The sequence below is a fragment of the Mytilus edulis genome, chromosome 13, assembly GCF_963676685.1.
Source record: "Mytilus edulis chromosome 13, xbMytEdul2.2, whole genome shotgun sequence".
Taxonomy (NCBI): Eukaryota; Metazoa; Mollusca; class Bivalvia; order Mytilida; family Mytilidae; genus Mytilus; species Mytilus edulis.
The window spans coordinates 1047936-1073662 of NC_092356.1; the positions used below are offsets into that span (position 1 = coordinate 1047936).

At 33.2% G+C, this 25727-nt stretch overlaps 2 protein-coding genes across 4 annotated transcripts in view; both read right to left on the minus strand.

Annotated features, from left to right (window-relative positions):
- The window catches only part of LOC139500069 (uncharacterized), a 42201-nt gene extending 37427 nt beyond the window's left edge, over positions 1-4774 (minus strand). Inside the window, exon 1 of the mRNA XM_071288807.1 lies at positions 4340-4774. Within this exon, the coding sequence (XP_071144908.1) occupies positions 4340-4366 (27 nt within the window). The 5' untranslated portion in view covers positions 4367-4774. The remainder of the gene's footprint in view (positions 1-4339) is intronic.
- Positions 4775-8875: 4101 nt separating this feature from the next.
- On the minus strand, positions 8876-22653 carry LOC139500715 (uncharacterized). Of its 3 annotated transcripts, none has more exons than XM_071289544.1 (9): positions 22141-22652; positions 21649-21788; positions 19968-20265; positions 18954-19121; positions 17932-18105; positions 16527-16679; positions 15616-15721; positions 14771-14892; positions 8876-9163 (listed from the first exon to the last, which is right to left on the minus strand). In XM_071289544.1, the coding sequence occupies exons 1-9, from the start codon at positions 22588-22590 to the stop codon at positions 8891-8893; spliced, it is 1884 nt and encodes a 627-aa protein (XP_071145645.1). In that variant the 5' UTR covers positions 22591-22652; the 3' UTR covers positions 8876-8890. The 3 variants fall into 3 exon arrangements, with proteins under 3 accessions (XP_071145645.1, XP_071145646.1, XP_071145644.1); XM_071289545.1 differs by lacking the exon at positions 8876-9163 and adding an exon at positions 11743-12136; XM_071289543.1 differs by lacking the exon at positions 8876-9163 and adding an exon at positions 12620-12932 and having other exon boundaries at positions 22141-22653.
- Between the last annotated feature and the right edge of the window lie 3074 nt (positions 22654-25727).

Sequence of the window (25727 nt, forward strand, 5' to 3'; positions counted from 1 at the left end):
CTTTACTATTACTGATAAATTTCAACTATTTGTTTTACTTTTTTCATATGACCAATCTTTTTTTTCTTTTTGTATACTGTGCATGATTTAAATGAATAGAAGTAGAAAGCACTAGACGGTGGTTGTGTAAATGAGATGGCTATAGAAATATGTTTTCCATAATAGATAATAGTATGTGCCAGGGGCGGATCCAGCCATTTAAAAAAGGGGGGAATCCTAACCCAGGACAGAAATGGCGGGGGTTTGGGGTTCCATCTACATGTCCTCATTCAAATGCATTGATCGTCAAAAAAGGGGGGTTATCAGATTTCTTGCCGATTGTCGGTGGTTGTCTCGCCATGCAAACAGCCAAGTACTTAATTAAAAGCCTAGTATAATTATATAAAGACGCGTGGAGCTATATGACCAAGAGAGACCAAAGAGACCATCTAAGCCATCGACCGTTCATAATTTGTGAGGATATGAGGTTAAGGATCGGGAGAGGTGTTTTAACACTTATTGTATACTTGAAAAACCCCTGCTTTTTAAATATAAACATACATAAACAAGAATTGTATTATGTTATCGAAGTTGTTTTTATATCCCTCGTCTTTACTTACAAACTATTAAATTAGCAAAAAAACACGCCCCCTCTAAAGTGTTTTTCATTTTTCTGAAAGAAGTAGCACTCGAGATATTAAAACATCACGGAAGGTTACATCACATTAGATTTCAATGTAGATTGATTAAGGATTAATATTCTTATCTTTTAAGATAAGTTTAAACAATTGCATGTAGACAAATTTTTTAGACAATATAGACAATTGCATGATTATTTTAGTTTAAATTTTTTTATAATATTGAAAGGATGGATTTGTAAAATGGCAATTATAAATTGAGACTGCGTGGTACAAGAAAACGAGCATTAAATCCGACTTTGTTATTTAATTGGTAATTTTTTTTAAAGGAATGTAGATGTACCCCGTTGGGCCATATGTGTTGGACACACACGAACATCATTCTTATTATGTTATACGGTGTAACCTTTAAATAGACATTAACCACACAACATGTTCAACAGATCACATAAAAGACATGTAAAGGGAGGCAAGATATGCATACATTACTATCGTAGAGAAAGAGACAATGTCAAAGTACTGAACCTTCAGACATAAAATAATTTTGCCCCATAATAAAAAACAAAGCGGTGGCTGTACTTTAAAGTAGTTTTCATAAACCATCTTCAAAGTAGGGGCACATGTACAATTTCTGCTCCCCCTTTTTAAGGGCATACGATACAGTTTTGATCCCATATATTAAAATTTTTATGAAAATTTGCATAAATAACTCGTATTTATCAAATTTAAAAAAAAATGCACTTATTGACTTATTCATGACATAATCTTCATACGTAACCAAACCAAATGTCAATTTAAAAAGAGGGGATCATGAACTCGTTTTTAAGTTAATTCAATTTTAATGATAAAAATCAGTCGAAAACTGCATCTTTTCCACGATTTTTAAAGTCACAGTTTGACGTCGCGAAAATAACAATTTACGTTAGCAACGTTATTACCTCCGCTGTAACTTGAAATTCAATTATTTTCGCGTTTTCTGTATTATAAGAACATTATCTGATATATCTGTGACCGCTGTGGATAGTAAACTTGGAATTAATAGTAAATAGCAAAAAAACCAAGTTATTTGTGTATATTTGTATGTTCTTATAATACATAAAAAACCGAAAATAATTAAATTTAAAGAAAAAAACAAAATAACGGATATTGGGGAAAAAGGGGGAGGTCCAAAAAAAATTGTCCTGTCCCAAGTATCTCGGAGTAGGGATTATAAGCGACCTAATGTCATGTTAACTTTCTAAACAGATGCAAATAATTGATAATAGAATATCTACTAATGTTTTATACCGTATTATAGGAGAACCGTGGTGTAGTGGTTATTGCATCGGACTCCAAACACTAAAGTTCCGGGACAAAACTTCAGGGACATAATTTTCGTCTCTAATTTGACATCATTTGCGAGTATGGTCTTGAGAAACCATGATAGTCCATCGGAAGAGGACGATCAATGGCTGACCCGTGTTAAGAGAGAGTCATATCTCTTGCACGTGAAAGACATCAGAAAAAGAGCAGGCTAATGCCGCTACAAGGCAACACTCGCACTCGCAAAGTGGAAAAGGATTAATCTAAGTTGTAATGACTTGTTTCCTAATTCACTACAAATAAATATGTTTAAACTATACTAAACCGTATAAGTTATTTCTCCCATAAGTATACAAGTTTAGTTTAAACAATATTTTATTCAAATAAATTGAATTGGATTGGGCAACAGGCATAGCCTGTGTAAGCCCTCTCCACTATATAAATATATTAACTCTTATAGGTTGTTTTTGCTGTTTGAAAAAGTATTAAAAAGAATGTGTCCCCAGTACATTTTCTATGTTCAGTGAACCGTAAAATTGGGGTAAACCCTCTAATTTGGCATTAAAATTAAAAAGATCATATCATAGGGAACATGTATACTAAGTTTGAAGTCAATTGGACTTCAACTTCATCAAAAACTACCTTGACCAAAAACTTTAACCTGAAGCGGGACAGACGGACGGACGAATGGACGCACAGACCAGAAAACATAATGCCCCTCTACTATCGTAGGTGGGGCATAAAAACATGTTTGAGGGGTTGTACATATGTAAATATAAGGTAACTTTGGTGTGTGTTTGTGTTATATAGATATAAGAAGATGTGGTATGAGTACAAAGGAGACAACTCTCCATCCAAGTCACAATTAGTAAAAGAAAAAGAAATATAGGTCAAAGTACGGTCTTCAAGATGGAGCCTTGGTTCACACCGAACAGTAAGCTATAAAGGGCTACAAAAATGTCTAGGGTAAAACCAATCAAATTGGAAAATCAACGGTCTAATATATATATATATATAAAAACGAGAAACGAGAAAACACATATAAACCACATCACAAACTACTGAACATCAGGTTCCTGACTAAAAACATCAGGTGCACACAAATGCAGCGGGTTTTAACGTTAAAATAATATAGGTACAAGCCTTCATCCTTTCCCGAAACAATAGAGTAACAACAAAACTTAGAAAGACAAGTTTTTTTTAGGGGGATTGGGTCATTAGGGGAGGGGTTATTCTTTTGTTTTATTTTGATCAAGTTATTTGGAAAAAAAGGAAAGGAAAGAGTATTTTGTTTAATAAGTAAGATTGATGGACTAATGGTTTCGGGTTTTCAGTATTGTCATATTGTGTTTTTGTGATTTTCTTTTCTCCCTAAATTTCTGTCGCAGCTTTTCTTTGCAATCACTCTTCACACTTCAAGTAAACAGAAATTCTATGGATGGAAATTAGATTTTGTCTCCAACATAAAAATATAACACAAAATTCAAGACTGAGTATTCACATTGGTACTTTGGGGGGCTTGCCCTTTCCTTTCTTCTTCTTCTCCCACATCTGTGTATTTATATAGTTTTCTTTTAATTTCAATTATTTTAGTGATAACTATAGCTAGATTATCAGTGCCCGTTATGGATAGTGAACTAGCAAGTGATAGTAAACCGTAAACAAATGCTGTCTCTTTTATATTTATGCAACAATTACACAGAAATACATGAAAATACTGAAAATAAGAAAAAAATAACGGATTTTAAAAAGGGGGAGAGCTTTACTTTAGTTAACCTCTCTCGCTCGTTTTGAGAAAACCTTAGATAAAAAATAGTCAAACATTCCCCCCCCCCCCGCAATTAGAGAAATCAAAGTAAAAAAAATAAATAGCACAGTGCTAGTAGTATTTACTTTACTGAAATAGTTATAAAGGTTAATTAAAGTCAATTTCGGACATAAAGCTCTTCGTCTGGTTTCGGTTCTGTTACATCCTTTGTTTTCAATTTATGGGATTTGTACTTCCCATTGACGGTAAATCCAGAAAAGCGCTTCGACCGCATGCAATTTATAAAGTCACGGTTGTTTTCATTTTTATAACTATTTTTGAGTACAATAATTTAATAAACTTAAAGATTAATATATGTACAGACAACAAACGATTGTTATCACTCTAATGTTCAGAAACAATTCATTTTCCATATCTTTTTTAATCCGAAAAAAAGTTTCTGAATTTTCTCCTCGTCTTAAATTATCTTTGATCCGATTTAATTTTTGCCATCATTGTCGCCAATGGCAAACAAGGCAGCAAAATTATGCCAAAAAATAAATATGATTTTTGAAATTTGTAAAAATAAAAATAAAATAAACAATTTGTTCCTCAGGTTTTAAAATTAAAAGAATAAAATATTATTTAAAATTATTATTAAATTAAAACTTACCTGTAGAATGCAAGCTGTGATTTTCATCGTATACCGACAATCGAAAGTAAAAAAACCGGACACTAATCATGTTTTTCCAAAGTCTGCCGGATTGATGTATTAATCCAGTGTCTGGCCACGTAATTTGTATGGTAAAAGAAGTTTTATTTCATCGCTTATGTCATTGAAAAACTTCGTCTGTGCGGAAGTTGATTTGGTCAGCTCGTAGCTTTTAATAGAATCAGTCTAGACACAAGCGTAATATCGTGGGCTGCTAAAGGACATTTAATGAGAACGAGGCTCTTAAGTGCTGATGCCGATGTTTTTTGCAGTATGTAAATTTCTGATATTAGCGATTTTTTATTTCCAATGGTCAAATTATACAGTTGTGGTCACTCTTAAGCCGCGGCGTGACTATTAAATAAGACATCGCACTTCTCTGGTAAAATAATTACTAAAGATATTATGTCGAGGAACTTTTTATTGGAAATACAATACTCTCCGTAACACCCTTCAAATGACTTCGTTTGTAGCAATAAACATGATAAATAAATAATAAGCAACCAGAAGAACCAAATCTTGACATTATTAAATAAATTAAGTCTATACAATAACTATATAAAGCCACTATTTTTGTTTATTAAGATGGAAAATATCCTGTTAAAATATATAAAGTATAAAAAATAGCTTTTTGACACAATAAATAATGAAGAAAATACTAATTACTGTGGTCAAGTCTTTGTAAATATATCGGTTAGAAAAATAGGGAATCTCGAATTGGTGACGACCATTCTTTCAGTTTATGCAATATACTATAAAGCCTCTTTCTTCTATTTAGATCGAAAATATTCTGTTTAAGAATTAGTATAAAAATTATCTTTTTAATACATTTCAGTTCAATAAATAATGAAGAAAAACTACTTAGCAATTACCGTGGTCAAAAGTATTTGTTAAATCGGTTATAAATAGGAAATATCGAATTAGATGACCATTTATTCAGTCTGTTTAGTTACATATCAAATAAAACGGAAAATGTTCTGTAAAAGTAAAATAAAATTAACGTCACCAAACTATATGAAGAAAAATAAAATTACTGTGGTCAAGTATTTGTAAATATGTCGATTATAACTATAGGGAATCTCGAATTAGATGACCATTAATCGGCAACAGTTGATAGCGGGTTTTGTTTAAATCGTTCAAATGTTCTTTTTCAGCATATGATCGTGAGGGCATTCCGGTGTTATGTTGCCACAGACATTTCTACCCACGTGACTTGCGTTTTTTTTAATTTTATTATAACACATACAGTATTTTAAGTAAACAAAGAACAAACATGATAGAGCAATGTTAATTTTCCTGTTTGAATGGGTTAACGCTAGTCTTTGGCTCTAATACTACATCTTCTCATATCTTATGTTTAAATTCATTGCTAAGAAAATCGTTTACCGATGAATACAAAAAATAAAAAATCATAGAATTGTACAAAATTAAAATTGATAACCTTTGAAAATAATTCTATTTAAATATCTACGAGCTTACAAGGATGGTATATAACACAGGCTCCAAGAACAACATCGACATTACCGTAAAAGTAAGGGTGTGATATTCCTGATCGTTAGTTATTAGTTTTGCACGGGATCAGTCATATAGTGCTTTTTTTTGCATGTATGGCCCGGGTGGAGGGGTTTGGTAGTTGAATAGTTATTTTGAGGAAACCGCACGAGAAGCAACAATACGAAAAATGTGGTGTACAGAAAATGAAACAGCTACCAGACAACAGTATCAAATTCTCGAAAAGACACATTACTTATGATATGATCGGATATGATCAGAAACAACCACTGCAAGGCTCCTGACAGACACAGGGATTGTGGCGGAGTGCGGCTAGATTTTCATGATAGAAATGTTAAAGCTTATAGGAAGTAAGACATAAGTTGAGGTGGTACCTAACACAACAGGGAGATAACTCTGTAAAATCAGCTAAACGTTTTAATTACGTTGTTTTGTTAATGGAATATTCAGCTTCTCAATGATCAAAATTGGTGTTTGTCAAACTGCTATATAACCAGTGTAATTTTTCTGACAAAACGGTTGATTCAAAATTTTTATATTTTTGTTAAAGGTTCAAAGTAAATACTTTGTCAAAATTTTAAGAAAATTAAACGAGCCAAATTAATTTTAGTTAAAGTGTTGGGTACCACCTTATTAAAGGACATATGAAATTATAAATCAATGAAACCAATGTACCAACCATTTTCAGAAATGTAATTAGAGCTTCTATGAAACAGAGATTAATTTACTTCTATGTCACACGAATGCTAAAAAAAAAAGCAGCGATGGGCTTACTATTACAAAACAAATTACTGATTTTAAAAATATTAAAGGTAAAGTTTAACATCAGACAGTATCATAGACTTATCGGCTTCTTTATATTGGAAAATCTTATAAATTAGAAGAAAAAAAAGGTTATTGTCTAGCACTCGTTTGTGCAAGAAAACATACATTGTACATAATGTGGTTAAACATGTTTGTAAGGGCCAGACATTAAAAACAAAAATGCTCAAAAAGGCGCAAGCCACGGTCGTCCTTGCGAGGGCTTTATAGCCAGTCAAGGTCGTTAATACCCCATAAGTAAGTGAGAGGGCCCAATCCATCTCCTCTACTCGGACAGGGGTATATCTTCGCTAGCCAAGGGTTACGATCCATTCCCCTCCGTGGAGAGGAATGGAATTCATCGTAATCCTTAATTGGCTATCGAAGATGACAGTGTTATAACAGCACAACGTAAAAACATACTGTCAAAATCAGTTGCAAAGAGCTTAATTATTCTATCTGGAGAAACGTTTAGCTTTGCATCCTTCCTCAACCTTAGTTTAAGCAGTATAATTATATTTATTAATAATACATCACAAGAATAAAGTATTACAATATTCAATGAAGTTCAAATATTGGATTCTGAAACAAGTTGCATTTTTACGCCTGTCCCAAGTCAGGAGCCTCTGGCCTTTGTTAGTCTTGTATGATTTTTAATTTTAGTTTCTTGTGTACAATTCGGAAATTAGTATGGCGTTCATTATCACTGAACTAGTATATTTTTGTTTAGGGGCCAGCTGAAGGACGCCTCCGGGTGCGGGAATGTCTCGCTACATTGAAGACCTGTTAGTGACCTTCTGTTGTTTTTTCTATGGTCGGGTTGTTGTCTCTTTGACACATTCCCCATTTCCATTTTCAATTTTATTTAAAAAACTTATATAAATCCGTCTTCCTTAACGTTAATGATAAACATCTGTATATAATACCTTGTTTTTCTGTTCTTGTCTTACACTCTCTAATTACCGACAACCTAACGCTGACCGATTTACCAATACACTACGCTTACAGGAAAGAACATTGTACTTTTATATCATTTCAAAGATACGAGAATCCAGACAAATAAATTGAGAAATAAGAGTTATAAAATAATTCTTAAGATAAGTTTTTATGTTTTATACATATATATATATGGTCATAGCATAATCCTTAATCCTAATCCATCTTATATGTATATGGTAATACACGATAATAACAAGTCTTCCTGCGACAGACAGTTAATTCATAAAATATTCAATTTTTTCCGGTAATTAAGCGATTGTTTTTGTCTGTGTTTAATCCCAAGATGGAGCTAGCTTTCAAATAAAATCTGTTAAGTAAGTATTTGACCTGTTATTAGAATCTATATTCCCAGAAGTTCTAGAATATTAATAGCTGAACTGCATATACGATCTATTCTACACTGCAAAGAAAATAATTTCAGAGTCTGCTATATGGCAAACATGGCATCATAGTATAATATTTAAAGGTATCCGTCTAGTATAACAAAATCTTATTCACTTAAGGAAGCGACTATTTAACTTCAAAAAGGGGATGGGGTTTGGGGAGGTGGAATGGGGTTTGGGGAGGTGGGATGGGCGGGTTCGGGTTACTTAATCAGAATTTTGTTTCGCGCAAAGTCATAAAAAGCCAATTTTATTTTAAACATGACCCCATATATATGCAGCATAATTGTGATATTATTTACAATTTAAAACTTTTCGACGTCTTTTCAGAAAAAAGTAACAGCTGTTGGCACATAATCTAATACTATCTTGATTCGGTAAAACTATATATTAAAGTGTTCATCAATTTCAAATATTCAGTAAAAACAATTTGTCTAAGATCATTATAAATATGGCTTCTTATGCAAATATAATACGTTCAAACTAAATTACCAAGAGAGGCGATAGATATCAAAGGAACATCCAAACTCATAAGTCGAAAACAAACTGACAACGCCATATCTGTATCTGCATTAGGAAATCCCTCCTTCAAAGGAGCACTTCGTAATGAATATGTTTTCAAGAAGTCTATATGCCATGGCAAAATAAGAAAAAGGACAAATAGACAAACAACAATACATAAAACACGACAACCAAAATTGAGGGGGAGGAGTTGTAAGTACACCGGAAGTAAAACAGATCCTGCTCCACATGTGGCACCGTCGTATTGCTAGTGTTAGTGTAGAACCAGTGATAAGTCTAATTCAGTAAGTCACGTTTATTCTATATTTGTGAAAGTTGACAACGCTAAGAGTGAAGTGACGTAAGTGTAGGGTTCAGAATTCCAAAATGGAAAGAAATCGGATTGTTTGTTGTAACCATGGAAATCGACTGGAGCGTGGTCTAATTTAATTTGTTGCTGGTACCAGTCCTCCTCCATCACACCCTCCATACCACGTATGATCTCTCCGTAATGCCGTTTACCATCATGAGGTACTTTCGTCCCATTAAAATATTCGTCCCTGTTAGCTGGGTAGGAAGACCAGGATGTCTGAAAACGATAAAATTAATCACATTTCTGTTTTGTTAAAAGTATTATAAAAGATAAATAAAAAATAAAAAGTGAATGCGAATCAGAATCAGAATCTTTCAGTCTCCTAAACGGTAGGCGGAAGATACTAAATGGCAACAAAATTATAAAAAAAAAATAAATACCGAAAGACCGACAACAGCCTGCAATAAAGATAACTAGAGACTGAGAAAGAAGAAAGCTCCCCCCCTCAAAGAAAACACATACAAAACTAAGGGTAAGTTCAGACGCCTGTATATGGTAAGCAGGGGAGCATGTATATGTGTTATCATTGCATGTAACAAATTTTAATGGTTCTTGAATAAGCTTTTTCAATATTTGTTAAACAGTTTTTAAAATTGTAAGAACTTCATAATTGAAAAAGTCGTGTCTTTTCAGAAACAAGTTATAAAAGAGATAGGCAACTACACGCAAAGGCCATTGGTTAATTGGAATAGTATACTTCTCTAAATAAATCAAAACTACTCTTTCAGGTGAAGATATATTCGGCTCCTTTTCTTTGATTTTTCGAGTTTTATAATTTGTAGAATTTGTTCTAATGTATAATAATTCAAAAGTTTGAATAAACGAATCTTTAAAAAAAAAGATCTTATGAAAAATACAAGTCAAATTTACATTAAAAAAAAAATGAAAAGGGGATGGTTTTGGTGTGCATGGCTGGTAGTTTTTCATGTTTTTTTTTATAAAACTTGGCTATATGAATGGTTTTGTAGAGGTTTTGTCTAAATACATTTTGTTAAATCTTAATTAAAAGAAGATTTTAATTCGTACGTTTCTCTATGAAATTACGATGGCCGCGTGATATCATCTAGACGAGTCTTTTGCATTATACATCACTGGTCTTACGAATTTATAGCATATATATATAGAGAGAGACTAAAAATACTTACTAAATGCATCTTACAAAACTGGAGATTTTAATTTACTTTTATAATGATACTACATAATGTGTGTTAAGATTTTTTTATTAAGTTACTTTTTGAGCGACAGTATTTTAACACAGGTTATGGATTTCTTAATAAGAATCTTGTAATAGCGAGCAATTTTCCATCCTTTTTTCAAATTATGCGCCATCTTTTATTCGCCTACCGGTATATAAAAATAAGAAGTTGCGGTATAATTGCCAATTACACAAACATTCACCAAATTTGAACTTTCCAAAATCAACAAAGTCTTATACCACTACTTCATATTAGGGTGAAGGTTGGCGCCTGTTAAAACGTTCATTTGGTTTTTTTTACCTGTAAGGGAACCTAATTGTTCAGTGGTTCTCGTCTGTTTTAAGACTTAGTGTTTCCCTTTTTTTCATATAGAATAGAACGTTGGTTTTCCTGTTTGAATGATTTTACACTAGTAATTTTTAGAGACCTTTATAGCTTGCTGTTTGGTATGAGCCAAGACTCCGTGTTGAAGGTCGTGCTTTGGCCCATAATGGTTTACTTTTTACTATTTGTGACTTGGGTGGAGAGTTGTCTCATTGGCTCTCATACCAAACCTTCTAATATCATGACGTAATATACATACGACTATGCGTGCACTTGTTTAAGTTTGATTTCTATCCCATGCAACACATTTGTTAAGAGTATTCCCTATATAAAAAAGAAGATGTGGTATGATTGTCAATGAGACAACTATTCACAAAAGACCAAAATGACACAGACATTAACAACTATAGGTCACCGTACGGCCTTCAACAATGAGCAAAGCCCTATGTCTACTCTGTTTCAAAATAACAAGCTTGTTAAAAGACTGTCATGATTTGATAGAATATAATTAAAGTAACTAGAAAAGCAGGAGAGAAATTAATGGTCCGTATACTTGTTTTCGAGATAAACAATTGAAAATTTGGCGGTAAATGATTTTCTCTATATTTTTCATACATTTAACATTGAAATTTGTTTTCTTTCCAAAACTATAAAAAAAATTATAAGGATATATAAGATCATTAAATATGACCTGTCAAACTATAAGTAACAAATTAATGGAAAAAAAAGGAAGGATTAGAAGCAAACTGTTAAATAATGGCATAACATGGATAAAACCAAAGTGCACCGAATATCTGACAAACATTCAAAATTAGCGAACATCCTTAACCCAACACAATTTTGTGCCTGTACACTAAGTTATATCTACCTAGCTTTTTGTTGTTGTTTGCCTTTGATAATATTTCGGTTTTCTTTCCGTATTTTTAACGTAGGAGTCACGGGTGTATTCGTTGGTATGATTTGTTTAGATGTTCGTAATTGTTTCCCCTGTTATATTTTAATGTATTATTAAAACGAAAATGACTTGTGTCCATTGGACACCATACCTACCTCGCTTGCACAATGTTCATGTTCAACGAACCACACAATTTGGGTCTAAACCCTATAAATTGGTTTTACTATAAATATAGTCTAATTCATAAATACCAATTTGTATTTAGTTTTAAGTTGATATAAAGACAAACTAAAGAATGCTTTCAGTGTTCTACGGGAGTGGTACGAAGTATAAAAAAAAAACCAACAACACGAGACCGTGTTATATTTATTTACTATAGGTACAGATATTATAAAGTGTACATGTTGGGCTATATATAAACACCAGCAAAATAATAATATAGCACTTGAATAATATAACACTTATTTAACTATTAGATTTAGAAATCTCTAGCTATTCAATTTATTCTATATTTGTGAAAGTTGACAACGCTAAGAGTGAGGTCACGTAGGTGTATGGTTCAGAATTCCAAAATGGAAAGAAATCGGATTGACTGTTGTAACCATGGAAATCAACTGGAGCGTGGTCTAATTTAATTTGTTGCTGGTACCAGTCCTCTGACATTACACCCTCCATACCACGTATTGTCTCTCCACCGTGGTATTTACCGTCTTTAGGTACTTTTGTTCCGTTAAAATATTCATCTCTGTTCGCTGGGAACTGAGACCAAAAGGTCTGAAAAAACGATCAAATGGTTAACCATTGTAATTAGTATTGGCTAAAATAAAATCACCAATATATACAAAAGTTAAATACATGCATGTAGCTATCAGGTGCATGCGCAGTGGCTTTTCATAACACCTATATTTTCCCCATGTAAGACGATAATTTCATTGTTCGAACTCCGAATAAAAACAACCAACGTAACATCATTGGGTGGATTTCCATTATTTAGGACGTTTTTAACCAATCATAACGTTTGGTGTAAACATTACCCATAATGCATTATATCTTCATCAATGTAGGTTCTTCAAACATATAATGTATAATTGTCTTTCGGATTTTGAATATTTTACTATTCTCTACTACAACTTTTATGGCCTGTTTAATTATATGTTTTTTTTCGGACACTTTATCATTTATTATGTATACACCATCTAATAACGGACTAAAAAGCTACCATCCATTCGGTTCCCTCTTGAAAGAACAACCAATTAATAAAGAAAAAACAAACATGCTTTAATTTCATCTATTCTATGTTAGAAAACGTTGACAGCGCCAACAGAGAAGTAACATATGTATATGGTTCAGAGTTCCAGAACGGAAAGTATGTGTCTTGGTCGTTGAAACCATGGAAGTCTAATGGAGTAAGTCGATCAGAATGGGGTATCATTAACTGTTGTTTGTACCAATCTTCTGTCGCCACTCCTTCCATTCCTCTTATTGTCGGCCCATGATGGTGTTCGTCCCCTGGTATCTTTGTACCATTGAAATACTCATCACGATTGGCTGGATATTCAGTTTGTGATGTCTGTGAAATAATTTTATATTGACCAAGGGATATCTTTTGACAACACAGATGGGTTTTCTGTTAAATTTCTTTTTGTCTCCGTGAAATCATAATTAAATGAAAGTTTTCTTGTTGAACATCGGCGTTTCTCCCCGGACTCACAGGAAAAGTGAGGAAAACAGAACTATATGGATCAAGAACCATAAGAAAGCATTTAAAAACTAGAGGCTCTTAAGAGCCTGTGTCGCTCACCTTGGTCCATGTGCATATTAAACAAAGGACACAGATGAATTTATGTCAAAATTGTGTTTTGGTGATGGTGATGTGTTTGTAGATCTTACTCTACTGACCATTCTTGCTACTTATAATTTTCTTTATCTATAATAAACTTGGCCCTTTAGTTACTTTTAGTTAATTTAAAAAAAAATACCAATTTAACGTATACTAATATTGTTAAAAATGGACTATAAAGGGCAATAACTCCTTCAACTGACCATTTTGGTCATGTTGATGTATTTGTAGATCTTACTTCTTTGCTGAACATCATTGCTATTTACAGTTTATCACTATCTATAATAGTATTCAAGATAATAACCAAAAAACGACAAAATTTCCTTAAAATTACCAATTCAGGGGCAGCAACCAAACAACGGGTTGTCCGATTCATCTGAAAATTTCAGGGTAGAATTATCTTCACCAAATCAACAATTTAATTTATGTCAGATTTGCTCTAAATGCTTTGATTTCAGAGTTATAAGCAAAAATCTACATTTTACCCCTATGTTCTATTTTAGCCATGGCAGCCATCTTTGTTGGTTGACTGGGTCACCGCACACATTTTTAAAAACTAAATAACATAGTAATGATTGTGGCTAAGTTTGGTTAAATTTGGCCCAGTAGTTTCAGAGAAGCAGATTTTTGTAAAAGATTACAAAATTTTACGAAAAATTGGTAAAAAATGACTATAAAGGGCAATAACTTCTTAAGGGGTCAACTGACCATTTTGGTCATGTTGACTAATTTGTAGATCTTACTTTGCTGAACATTATTTCCTCAAAATTACCAATTCAGGGGCAGTTACTCAACAAAATATTGTCCGATTCATCTGAAAATATCAGGTCAGATAGATCTTGACCTGATCAACAATTTAACCATGTCAGATTTGTTCTAAATGCTTTGGTTTCCGAGTTATAATCAAAAATCTACTTTTACCCCTATGTTCTATTTTTAGCCATGGCGGCCATCTTGGTTTGGTTGGCCGGGTCACCGGACACATTTTTTACTAGATACCCCAATGATGATTGTGGCCAAGTTTGGTTGAATTTGGTCCAGTAGTTTCAGAGAAGATTTTTTGTAAAAGTTAACGACGACGGACGCCAAGTGATTAGAAAAGCTCACTTGGTTCTTTGGGCCAGGTGAGCTCAAAAGGAAAAGAGAAGTAAAAAATTTGTCTAGAGTGCAGTGCAGCATGTTTAAATTTAGGAATACATCCTCCTCATGCAAAGCTCCGATTACTTTCCAGACTTTTACAATACTTTTTAATCATCAAGATTTATGTCGAGATCTTCGTAGTTTTAATAAGTTTTGGATTTTTAAATATTTTGGTCTCGAGTATCACTGTCGGGAATGTATTGTCGAAATGCGCATCTTGTCAGAAATCATGTACCGTTAGTGTCAATACAATAGTCTTAAAAGTTTATATACCCCAACTCTTGTGTTATATATGATAATTCAAAGTTCAAATATCGAGAGTCCATATTGAATATGCAATTGAGTAAAAACAGTGGCATGAACTGAAAAAGATCAATACATTGTTCAATCGGGTACCCGGCTAGAACATTATATGAGTTTAAACTTACACCAAAGCCTTTGAATGATCCCGAGAAAAACGCATTCCAAGGTTGATATTTCCCGCTCAAAATGTACGTGTTTAGCCAAGTCGTCGCCTTCTGCACTGTCGTTTTTACCTCTGTTGGTGTATCTAGATAATATGAGATCAAGATATTTTACCGTCTTCATTTCAATCATTAAATGTGAAAATATTGAATTATTTCCAAATGTAAAAAAAAATCCTTTTCATTCATAAAATATTGAAACAGTTCAAATTTTACATGGCAACTGCTATTACATAAAATGATAAACTGTAATATAATAAAAAAAAAAATCTATCATAGTGAAAAAATAACAGACGTAAAAACATCGCTATTTATATTAGTGGTGTACATTTACTAAGATACATGATTTTTTCAATCAGTTGTTATTAGCTTTGAACTAGCCGCTGTCTCCGTAACTGCGAATACTTTCAAGTCAGAACTTGGTGTGGTTTTGTTTTGGAGATGCATTAATACCCGGCCACGTCCTTTTTCGATCTTATGAGGTGTAACCGGAGAGAATGAATTTCATTACAAAACTGCTCGTCTCCACCGGGAATCGAAATGTGTTACAAGGCAGCGCGTTAACCGACTGCGCTAAAGAAGTACTTCCTTACAACTCAACCACTTACGGCTGACTAAAATCTATCACATGTTCTAAGGGAAGCAATTCCGTCACAGAGGTACAACTTTTTCAACTGATTCTTATTGTTTGTTTAAATGTCGTGCTGATACATCACTGTCACAGATTAGGGAAGGATTGGTTGCCTGCAAACAAATTTAACCCCTCTATATGACAGGATACAATGTTGCATGATAATAGGGAAACTCACCATCGTACCAGTTAAGTTTTTGTGTGGAGTCATTATAAACTGTCCATGTTGTAATGAGGGCATTTATAGCCATTGATGTGGTCCACAGACGATCTTCTCCAAACTCCTGTCAGCAGAAATACACAATATACGGTTAACATCTTTCTTTTGCCATTGAAAAGAGTGTATCGTTGATGTTAGATATAATATAAGAACTCTCATATATATGAAAAAATTCCACTAAACAATTTTACATACTAGAGTATAAAACTAAACAAACAACCAAAATAAATCCCGATTTCAGGAGTATCTGGAAAAGGATAGTAACAGCTTCTATCCTCTATTTAATAGTACATGACTGAATTTCAAAAAGGTATACACATGTCTGTTGTCCCCTTTCACAGAGACTCGAGATCGTTCGATTTTTTAAAGCTGTATGTCTTATGTCTTATGTCAACCTACAATATAAAGTTGTTTTCATCTCCGGTGACAAATAGTTAACCCGGGTGAGGGTCTTACCTAACAAACAACATTGTTAGATTCTTCTCTGATAAGAATTAAACCAGTCTTTAGTTTTCTCTGTTGTTTCTTCTGTACTATAATTTGTCTTGTTTGTCTTTTTCATTTTTAGCCATGGCGTTGTCATCCTATTTTCGATTTATGAGTTTGACTGTTCCTTATGACTCATTATAACAAAAACTTATGTATCTATATACTGAAAGACATTCGTTATTTTTATTGACAATATATAACCTGTGGTTGCCGAATTTAATATTTGTACGAGGGAGACACCATACACCTTGCAAGTAGAATGAGCTTTGTCTTCAACTATAAAGCTGTTTATCATTTTTTCCCCCGCAAAACTTAAACTTCTTTGTAAAACTGGCGTGATGAATTAGAACAACCCACCAATTGTTACATGAAAGACTCACCACATGTTTTTTGTTATTATCTATATCCCCATCACCAAGGAAGTCATCATAATAAATCATATCGTTGCCCTCCATTTTAGATTGAGAAATAACATGTTGTGTCATATTGCCTTTAAGTGCACTACCAAGACCTTCCATTACAGTTCTCATTGCCTAAAGAAAATATTAACATTATCGTAACATCTTTGGTTTATTTTTTTCTATTCTTCAAATACTTCTATTTTGTTTGGTTTCTGGTATTATTGCCATTCATACAACATGTTCTGTTTTATATTTAAATTTATATATGAAAGTTCAGGAATCAAATATCGATTTTAAATGAAAACTATAAATCCAAACAAAATAACAACGAGACAGTTGTGGTATGTATTATTATTGAAAGTTAATCATTTTCAGAAGTTTAAGATTTAAACATTTGTATGAACAAGGAGATATAATTCTTGAAACCATTCTCCGAATATCCATGTAACTTTTATATGCAACGGGTTTCTTCAAAACGTTTTGTTTTATTAAAAGGTGCATGCACATGTAGTATGTAATCAGTACTAGTATTATATTTTGAGATAAATATACATGTTATTAAAGTCAGATTTTGACAATATAAAAAAGAAGATGTGGTATGATTGCAAATGAGACAACTATCCACAAAAGACCAAATGACACAGACATTAACAACTATAGGTCACCGTACAGCCTTCAACAATGAGCAAAGCCCATACCGCATAGTCAGCTATAACAGGCCCCGATAAGACAATGTAAAACAATTCAAACGAGAAAACTAACGGCCTTATTTATGTAAAAAAATGAAAGTTCTCTTCAAAACAGTCACTACTACACGTTATATATTGATTGCACTTATTCATGTTAGATTTTAATATCTAAAGGAGGAATTAATAAAAACTGCACTCCTATCGCTTTCTTTATTTGGCATTTTCAACTTTTTTTGGATTCGAGCGTCGATGATGAGTCTTTTGTAGACGAAACGCGCGTCTGGCGTAAATACAAAATTTAGTCCTGGTTTCTATGATGAGTTAATTTCTCATAATCCTAATTACAGAAGAACACAATCAGTGACCCGAAAAACGTAACTGAGTAACAATGTGTGTGTCCCATCTGTAACTCTTCCGAAGCTCGCCCTTTTGTAGAAGTCGTTTTGCTCAATATTTAGTTTTCTATGTATTTGTTCCTCGTTTAACGTTTAACGTTATTGACATGGCTTTCTTTTTTTCGAATTCGAACTTCACAAAAAAGAACCAAATTAATGCCAAATAAAAATTTGAATTCTTTACCGTTAAATTGAAGTATTATATCGAGAGGTAAAATCTTTGTTAGTAAATAAGCAAAAATCAAATACAATTGGTAATACGTTTTATGAAATTTCCCCTCCGTAAAACAACTATTATACCTCATGTGGTAGTTCTCCTATCCTTGCCTTTCGTTCTAATTGCGTGTATGTTCGAGCCACGAACCAGTAGAACTCGAACACAGACGGATAATATGTGAGTGCTAGATCTGGTCTACCTGAAAAGTTGGTTTGTATCTGGAACTCGATCATGGTTGATGTATTCAAATAAAGTTGCTGCAATAAAAAAAAAGAACACGTAATACAATGTATGGTAAAAAGTAAAATCACCAAAATACTTAACTCCGAGCAAAGTTCAAAATAGAAAGTCTGTTACTCAAATGACAAAATCAAAGGATAAAACACATCAAACGAATGTATATACAACAACTGTCATATTCCTGACTTGGTACAGGCATTTTCAAATTAGTTATAGTTAATGAACAGAGCACACCAACTCTCATCAACAACAAAACATTTCAAATGTAAATAACATTAACTGTTTCTTTTTTTAAATGTTTCTTTTTTTCATTGGGTTGCTGTATACTTGCCGTCTTATTGACAAAAATTTAAAAAAAAATCCAGGTAATTGGGTATACTTGCCGTCTTATTGACAAACATTTTAAAAAATCCAGGTAAAAGAAAGACAACTCCATATCCTAATATTTCTTTTGCATTACTAGTCCACAATATTTGAAATCAATGGCATCATAATTCTAAATGTGTTTTGGGTAAATGCTTACTGTCGACTGAATCTATTTATAATACAGTTAAAATAAATAGAATGAGAAGATAGGTACAACTCTCCACAAAAGCCTTATTTTATTCAAAAGGAAAAATAATATCAAAACTGAAATTTGTGATAAATTATCACTTCATAAAAGCGAAGATGATCCATGGAAGACAAAAAAAAAAACAGTGCTGAAGTCGTATAATCGATACTGTCGATCATGGGAAATAAAAGTAAAATTTAAACCTTCTCTCATTTTGATTCAAGCGTACGTAGTATCTTACATTTGGTTTAAAAAGAAATTTTAAGTTCTTCAAAATGAAGTAATAAATCATAAACAAAATTATATTTTTACCTGTAAAACTGGATCATAAAGTACCTCTGACGTCACCAGACCAGATAATATTGAATTAGTGATTCCGAAAAGAGCATTGGCACACACTGTTATATCAACGTTGTTAACATTACCAGGAGTATCGATACCTTGGAAATACTGGGTTTTAACATCAACAAGATCTTGTACCTACAAAATTTCAATTGAATATACTGTAATTCAGTGGTTGTCTTTTGTTTGTGTGTTATATACTTGTCTTTCGTTCATTTTTTGTACATAGATAAGGCCGTTTTCTCGTTTGAATTGTTTTACATTGTCATTTCGGGACCTTTAATAGCTGACTATGCGGTATGGGCTTTGTTCATTGTTAAAGGCCGTACGGTAACCTATAGTTGTTAATTTCTGTGTCATGTTGGTCTCTTGTCGAGAGTTGTCTCATTGGCTATCATACCACATCTTCTTTTTTTTTTATATAAGCTCAGATACATTTTATTTCTAATAGAGGATCCATTATGGGCATAGTCAGTAGAGTGATTTTCTTATTAAACAATTGCAATATAGACAATACACAAGAAAGGAAAACCAAAAACAACGGAGGAGAAAGATACAACAAGGACTATCCAAACTCATAATTAAAAAAAAATAAAAAATACGCGTTTTCACATGTATTGTAATGATTCTTCGTTTGATGAGTCCAGCATTGTAACAAAATGCCCCCCCCTCCCCCCAAAAAAAGATTAATAAAAAAACAAGCCTGAAACACGACATAGAAAAATAAACAATATCAAAGCCAAAATCGATGAAAACATGGAGTTATAGTAGATGTTCCACAGATTCTGCTCCACATGTGACAATGTTTTAAAAGTGCTTTTTCATCCCAAATTGTTAGGTTTGTTTTGCACATTTGATTGTTTCTGTGTAATGTTCTATACGCCTTTACCTGATCATGGCACTGGCTGCTTTATTGTACTTAATTCAAAACGAGTACATTTGTTCTTTATGATAATCATTAATAATATTTTTATCTGGACTTACCCAAGTCGTAACCAAGGAAACGTCTTTCTTTTCTGAAGCAGCTTTTTCTAAAAATTTCCTCATGTAAAAGTATGTTCTGGTATCTATGGTGTTGACACGTCTGTCTCCTGACAACGGTCGGTAGGCATAGTGCTTCATGGCATTGAACACAGACGACAAGTTACTGTTTTGTCCTTCCCACGCTGCGCTTGCGTACGGGAAGTGTATGACATTGTCTCTCAGGAGTGATCCCAGACCTAAATTAACAGAAGTGTCGTCGAAGTCAGGTGGGATTTTAAACACGTGTTGATATCCTTCTCTGTAAAAAAAAAATAGATAAAAATATTGCTTAGTGACGAAATTTCAAGATAACTATCAGTACTAGAAAATCAAAACAGCAGCATAGTACAACACATCTTCAACGGCATTGACTGTAAAACCAACAAAAACATAAAAATAAACTCATCATAGATTCCAGGACTAAATTTTATATATACGCCAGACGCGCGTTTCGTCTACAAAAGACTCATCAGTGACGCTCGAATCCAAAAAAGTTAAAAAAAGGGCAAATAAAGTACGAAGTTGAAGAGCATTGAGATCCAAAATTCCTTAAAGTGTTGCCAATACAGCTAAGGTAATCTATGGCTGAGGTAGAAAAGCCATAGTATTTCTAAAAATTCAATATTTTGTAAACAGTTAATCTATAAATATAACAATATCAATGATAATTCATGTCAGCACAACAATTGCTGACTACTGGGCTTGTGATACCCTCGGGGAAAACAACTTAAAATAATACAAAATAGTTGCGTAGTAGTCGCACATTCTGCCATGTCACTTAAGTTCACCCTTTTTGTTTTATCTTGTTTTCTTCATTATCCAATATACCCTCATTTTCAGGGTGTTAGTCCGAATTTCCTCGACCTTCATCCCGGATGGCCTCTATTAAAAGACCTACCTATTGTATTTAATGTTAAGTTGTTTTCGTCCTGAACATGCATGAAATATTTACTACTGGACGTTAAGCAACCAATAATCAATCAATCCTTTGAAGGGAAGTTACGCATTGCTAGTTGCTCATAGAAAATTTTCTCTATAAAGGAACATAACAACTACTAGTGGGAGCTTCAGCAAGCTATACAACCAGGTTTAACTTAGCATTTTCTTCGAAAAGAAATATTTATCAAGTCTGGAGTACGCGTAACTTTTAATGATATATCGTTTATAATCTATTAAATACCAGAGTTTGAAGTTATAGATCTTGGTAACTGAAACATTTAAGCGGATATAAAAACAGTAGGATTGTATAATTACTACTGAATATCTTTCATCATAGTATTCATTGTTGTTGTTGACCAATTGACGATATACATGATGGATGGAAGTCTTTCATTTCTGTATTCTTTAGGTTTTAGGCCATTTTTCGCTATTAATTATATTTCAGCACCTCATTATTCTCTACCCTTTAATTTTTGACCCATTTTTTTTCTATATCCCTTATTATTATTGTCAATTATTATCTTTTCTGTATACTCTCTCCACGCCCTCTTTTAAATATCCTGTAAACGTTGACTGCGATTGCGCGATGTTATTGCCAATGACTCCGACCGTCAGCAGTTAAATCAATAAAAGACGTTTGCCAATCAAAACTGATGTTACATGTCTAATTGCATTACAAACAAAAGTAGTTCTTTTACTTTACCTTGTTGCCAGAAGATGCTTCATAATCTCTGTGACATCATGCAGTCCAATTTTATCAAACAGATCATAAACTACAGTCCAATTTGTAGTCTGCGTCAAATTAAACATAGCTAAAAGATTAACAGGGGTACTTTGATAAACCTGCAAGTGAATTTGGATAAAATGAAACTAACATCACAGTTATTATTAGACAGTAAAAGGATAAATATAGCATCGAGTACTCTGTGTCAAAGTTAAGTTAGAAAATTTCAATATTTCGATTAAATTCAAATTTATTGTTGTCTTCTGTTATGTCTGTCTGCTATTTATGTTGTTGTTGTTGTTAAATTTATTTTTAATTTTCTGTCATGAGTTGTAAAAGAGAAATGCTACATTGTAGCAATTTATGAAACATACCAATACAGGAACTACAAAGAAACTAAGAGCAAAGAAAAAGACCGCTTTTAAAACATTCATTACAATTTAATAATGTATACAAAACCTTTGAACAAACCTTAAATTCTTCATCCAAAATTTGAGGCCAAAACGCCATGATTGAATTTGCATATTTCAAATTCTTATTTCTATGATCCATAATGGCATCAACCGACATAATTATTTGGTCTTCTGTTGGTTTTGGTGCGTTTCCATAGCGATAGGCCTCAACCAAACAAGACGTTATCCATGCCGTGGCAAACATGTTATTATCATACACTTTAAACATATACCGTAATGCACTCATTGTCGAGTTACCATGGAAATACAACTTGACATCACTTTCATAATTTCCTTTGAATTTTGCCCATTCTAATGGCGGATCGGGCAGCATGGTCTTTGTTGCTTGCATTCCGCGTATTGTTTCGAACAATTTATGAACTGTTTCAGAAATATCCGACGTTGATGGTGGTTTAAAACAGCTAATCAACGCAAAATAGCCCAAAAAAAGAAATAGTTTTATCGCCATTTTGGACTTCACTTAATGGTGATAGGTCTACTTGAAGTTAGTGAAAACTCTGATAGTACATGTATACTATAGCTCTTATCTTTAAATTACGAAATGACTGTCCTACTTTCTAGACAGTTCTATAATTGTACACGTTTGAAGCGTATCTTTACAGTTGTCTTAATAAGTAAACGAAAGGTATAATTCTGTTGTTGAATGTCTTGATCGGTGCCATGAATGGATGCTCATTTCATGTTCAGAGACTTTCGTCACTGAAATATGCATTTTCTTGCTTTCAATTCCATTCTCCAGATTGATATGAATAAAATGAGGAATGGATTATACGATAGTTAGAAAGAAACCAAATTCAAAAACAAATATAACCAAATGACATATAGGGGGCAATATATAGATTTTTCTTGTCTATTTTACTATCTAATGCGGGGTTCACACATTGCCGATTATTGCTCCCGTTTGAGATCAGACAGCGATACGACACGAAAAGTGAAAAAGTCGGATTAGTATCCTCAATTATCTGGAATGTCCTATTATTGTCTGAACGCAGTCGTTTTAGTTCGTAACAGATTCCTACTGGTCGGGAAGGGTCCGAATAGTTCGGCAAAGCACCCCGACAGTTAGGTGCGTCCCGTAACATTCGGGGAAACTCAGCCGATTTTGTCTAGTCGGATTACAATCGTGCCTATGTCGTGACAGATTCTGCTGTATCGGATCGAATTCCTAACAATGTTCTGTGTATTCGGGACGGTGTCCTGTGGAACGGGAATGATCTGGAGAAGTTCCGACAATAACAGAATACAATACGACTGAGACCAGACAAAGCCGTTTGCAATGCGATAGAGCGGACCGTGATAGGATTACGTTCCGACAGTACCTGATCATCCCGATTATGCCGACAGTTTTCGATCGGATAACTTCCGTCAGCGTCGGTTCACTGTCTTGTCACTATCTGATCTCTGTCGGATTACATTCGGTAGAATCGGGACGCAGTCGTGACAGACTCGGTCGAATTTTACCTGGCGAAAGATACAAATCGAATTTCCATCCACGATTCACAGGATCTTGATCAGACTTTTGACAAATTTTAATCGGGAATGGTCCTGTCAAGGACGGCAGTAAAAATCGTGAATGTGTGACCCCAGCTTAAACAACGTGTTGTTTGTGTGTATAGAAGTGGGGTAGAACTAACATAGGTTTGATAAAACAATACTAAAATGTGTACACCTATATGATAAAGAAAAAAACCCATTCAAAACATAAAATTGTTCGGTTTTTGTTTTCGCCGACAAACAAAGGGAAAATAGTGTGAGCCATTTAAACAAAACTTCAGTTACTGTAATATCTTATGCGTAAAATGTTTTTCTATTCTTTAAATCAGTAAATTATGATTATCTTTGGTGCTATCAAACTAAATGAAAAGATAAGTAAAAGCTCACCAACGATTCAAGAGACAAAACCATGACCAACAAAATACAGACAACAATAACAGAACTTTAGACAGAAAATTAAAGATTTGGCGACACGAACCTGATAAATAGCCGAGGTTTTATTGAAGGGTGATTATATAGATGTTATAAAAGGGTGATGACATTACCACTATTACATTTACAGCACAAAATAAGAGGTTTCTGCTCCATTGGTGTTTTCAGACGTATTTATTACAAAGACAAGATTGCTTTATTCGAAGTCATTTGTGACAGAGATATTTCATAACGGTCAACTAGAGAAAAACTTTCGATCTTTTTAAATATATGAAGTAAATCACGCTAGTTTATAAATTTTGAGTAATGTTATATCTTCTAACCAGATAATGAATGATCCATATTTTTTTAATATTTATGACTGGCGCAACATCATCAATGCTCTTTCATCCAAAAGTGTCGACTATGGCATCATCGAATGAAAGTAATAACGTTTTTGTCCTGACGTAAGAAACACAACGGGAGCCAGGTATTGCTCACATTTTAGTAGCATCTGCGAGGTTTTTTTTAAATTTCTTAACAATCATCTCTAAATTTAAGAACTAAATGTTTCTTGTAGGAAATCTTTGGGGTGTAAACGCGTTGACCGAAGTGCATTTTGTTGTGCGTCATTCTAAACGCATGCGCACGATCAACGCCTTTACAACTCTATAAATTTCTTAAAGAAACATCCAATATCTATAATTACATTTTTGCTAGGATCACAAAAACACGATCTATCAACTTTCTATTTTCTTTATTTACCTGTTCGTGTTCTCATGGATGTTAGATTTAATTTTGAAATGAATGTTAATTTTAGAATGTCTTGAGATTGCTGTAAGCCAACCAAAATAACGTATTATAATGTAACATACATGCAATGTTCTCACGTGTAATTCCAAATCAAATAAACACAAAGACATAATTCAAAAAGATTTGATAGTGAAAAGATGAGTGAGGCTTTCGACTGTGTTCTATTGGACAACTATTGTTATAGATCAGACTCATATAGATGCTAGTTATACTTGTAACTCACGGGTCTCAAAAGATTGATTTAAGCTCTACTACTGTAGTCGGTGATGGTGATGTTTTTTCAGTCCGTTTGTCGCATGTCAAAAATAATTCATTCATTTCATCAGAATTATTGTAACATATATCTCTGTCTGTAAAAGAGATAAAAAAATTAACTTTCGAAGGCAAAAGAGTAAATAACATCATGAAAAAAAGAAGTAAAAAGACCCCTCCTAAAAAAATAACAAAAAAAAAAAACAACCAAAAACACGCAACAACATCCTTATAAAAACGGGGTTGATCTTAGGTGCTCCCGTCGTGTTGCACATGTAAGTAAAAACCCAGTGATGATTAAAAAAAATAATTTGAATCTATTTTTATCTATTTCATCATATAATTAGATATTAATTAAGCAACTGACGACATCATATGGATGTATTGTTATATGTAGTGGGGATTTACATTCAATTTGGACGCAGTAGTGCGAAACTTCCTGTTTTGATTGTAAACCTTTTATTTAACAATTAAACAATTAAAATATTGGTAACAATAGCTCTTTAGCACAATGAACTTAAGGTATAAGTTTTACAGATTTATATTTAAATGTTTACGTATTGCCTGACTTCATTTGAAATGATAAAAAACCGATCAGAAGATATTTAATGATAC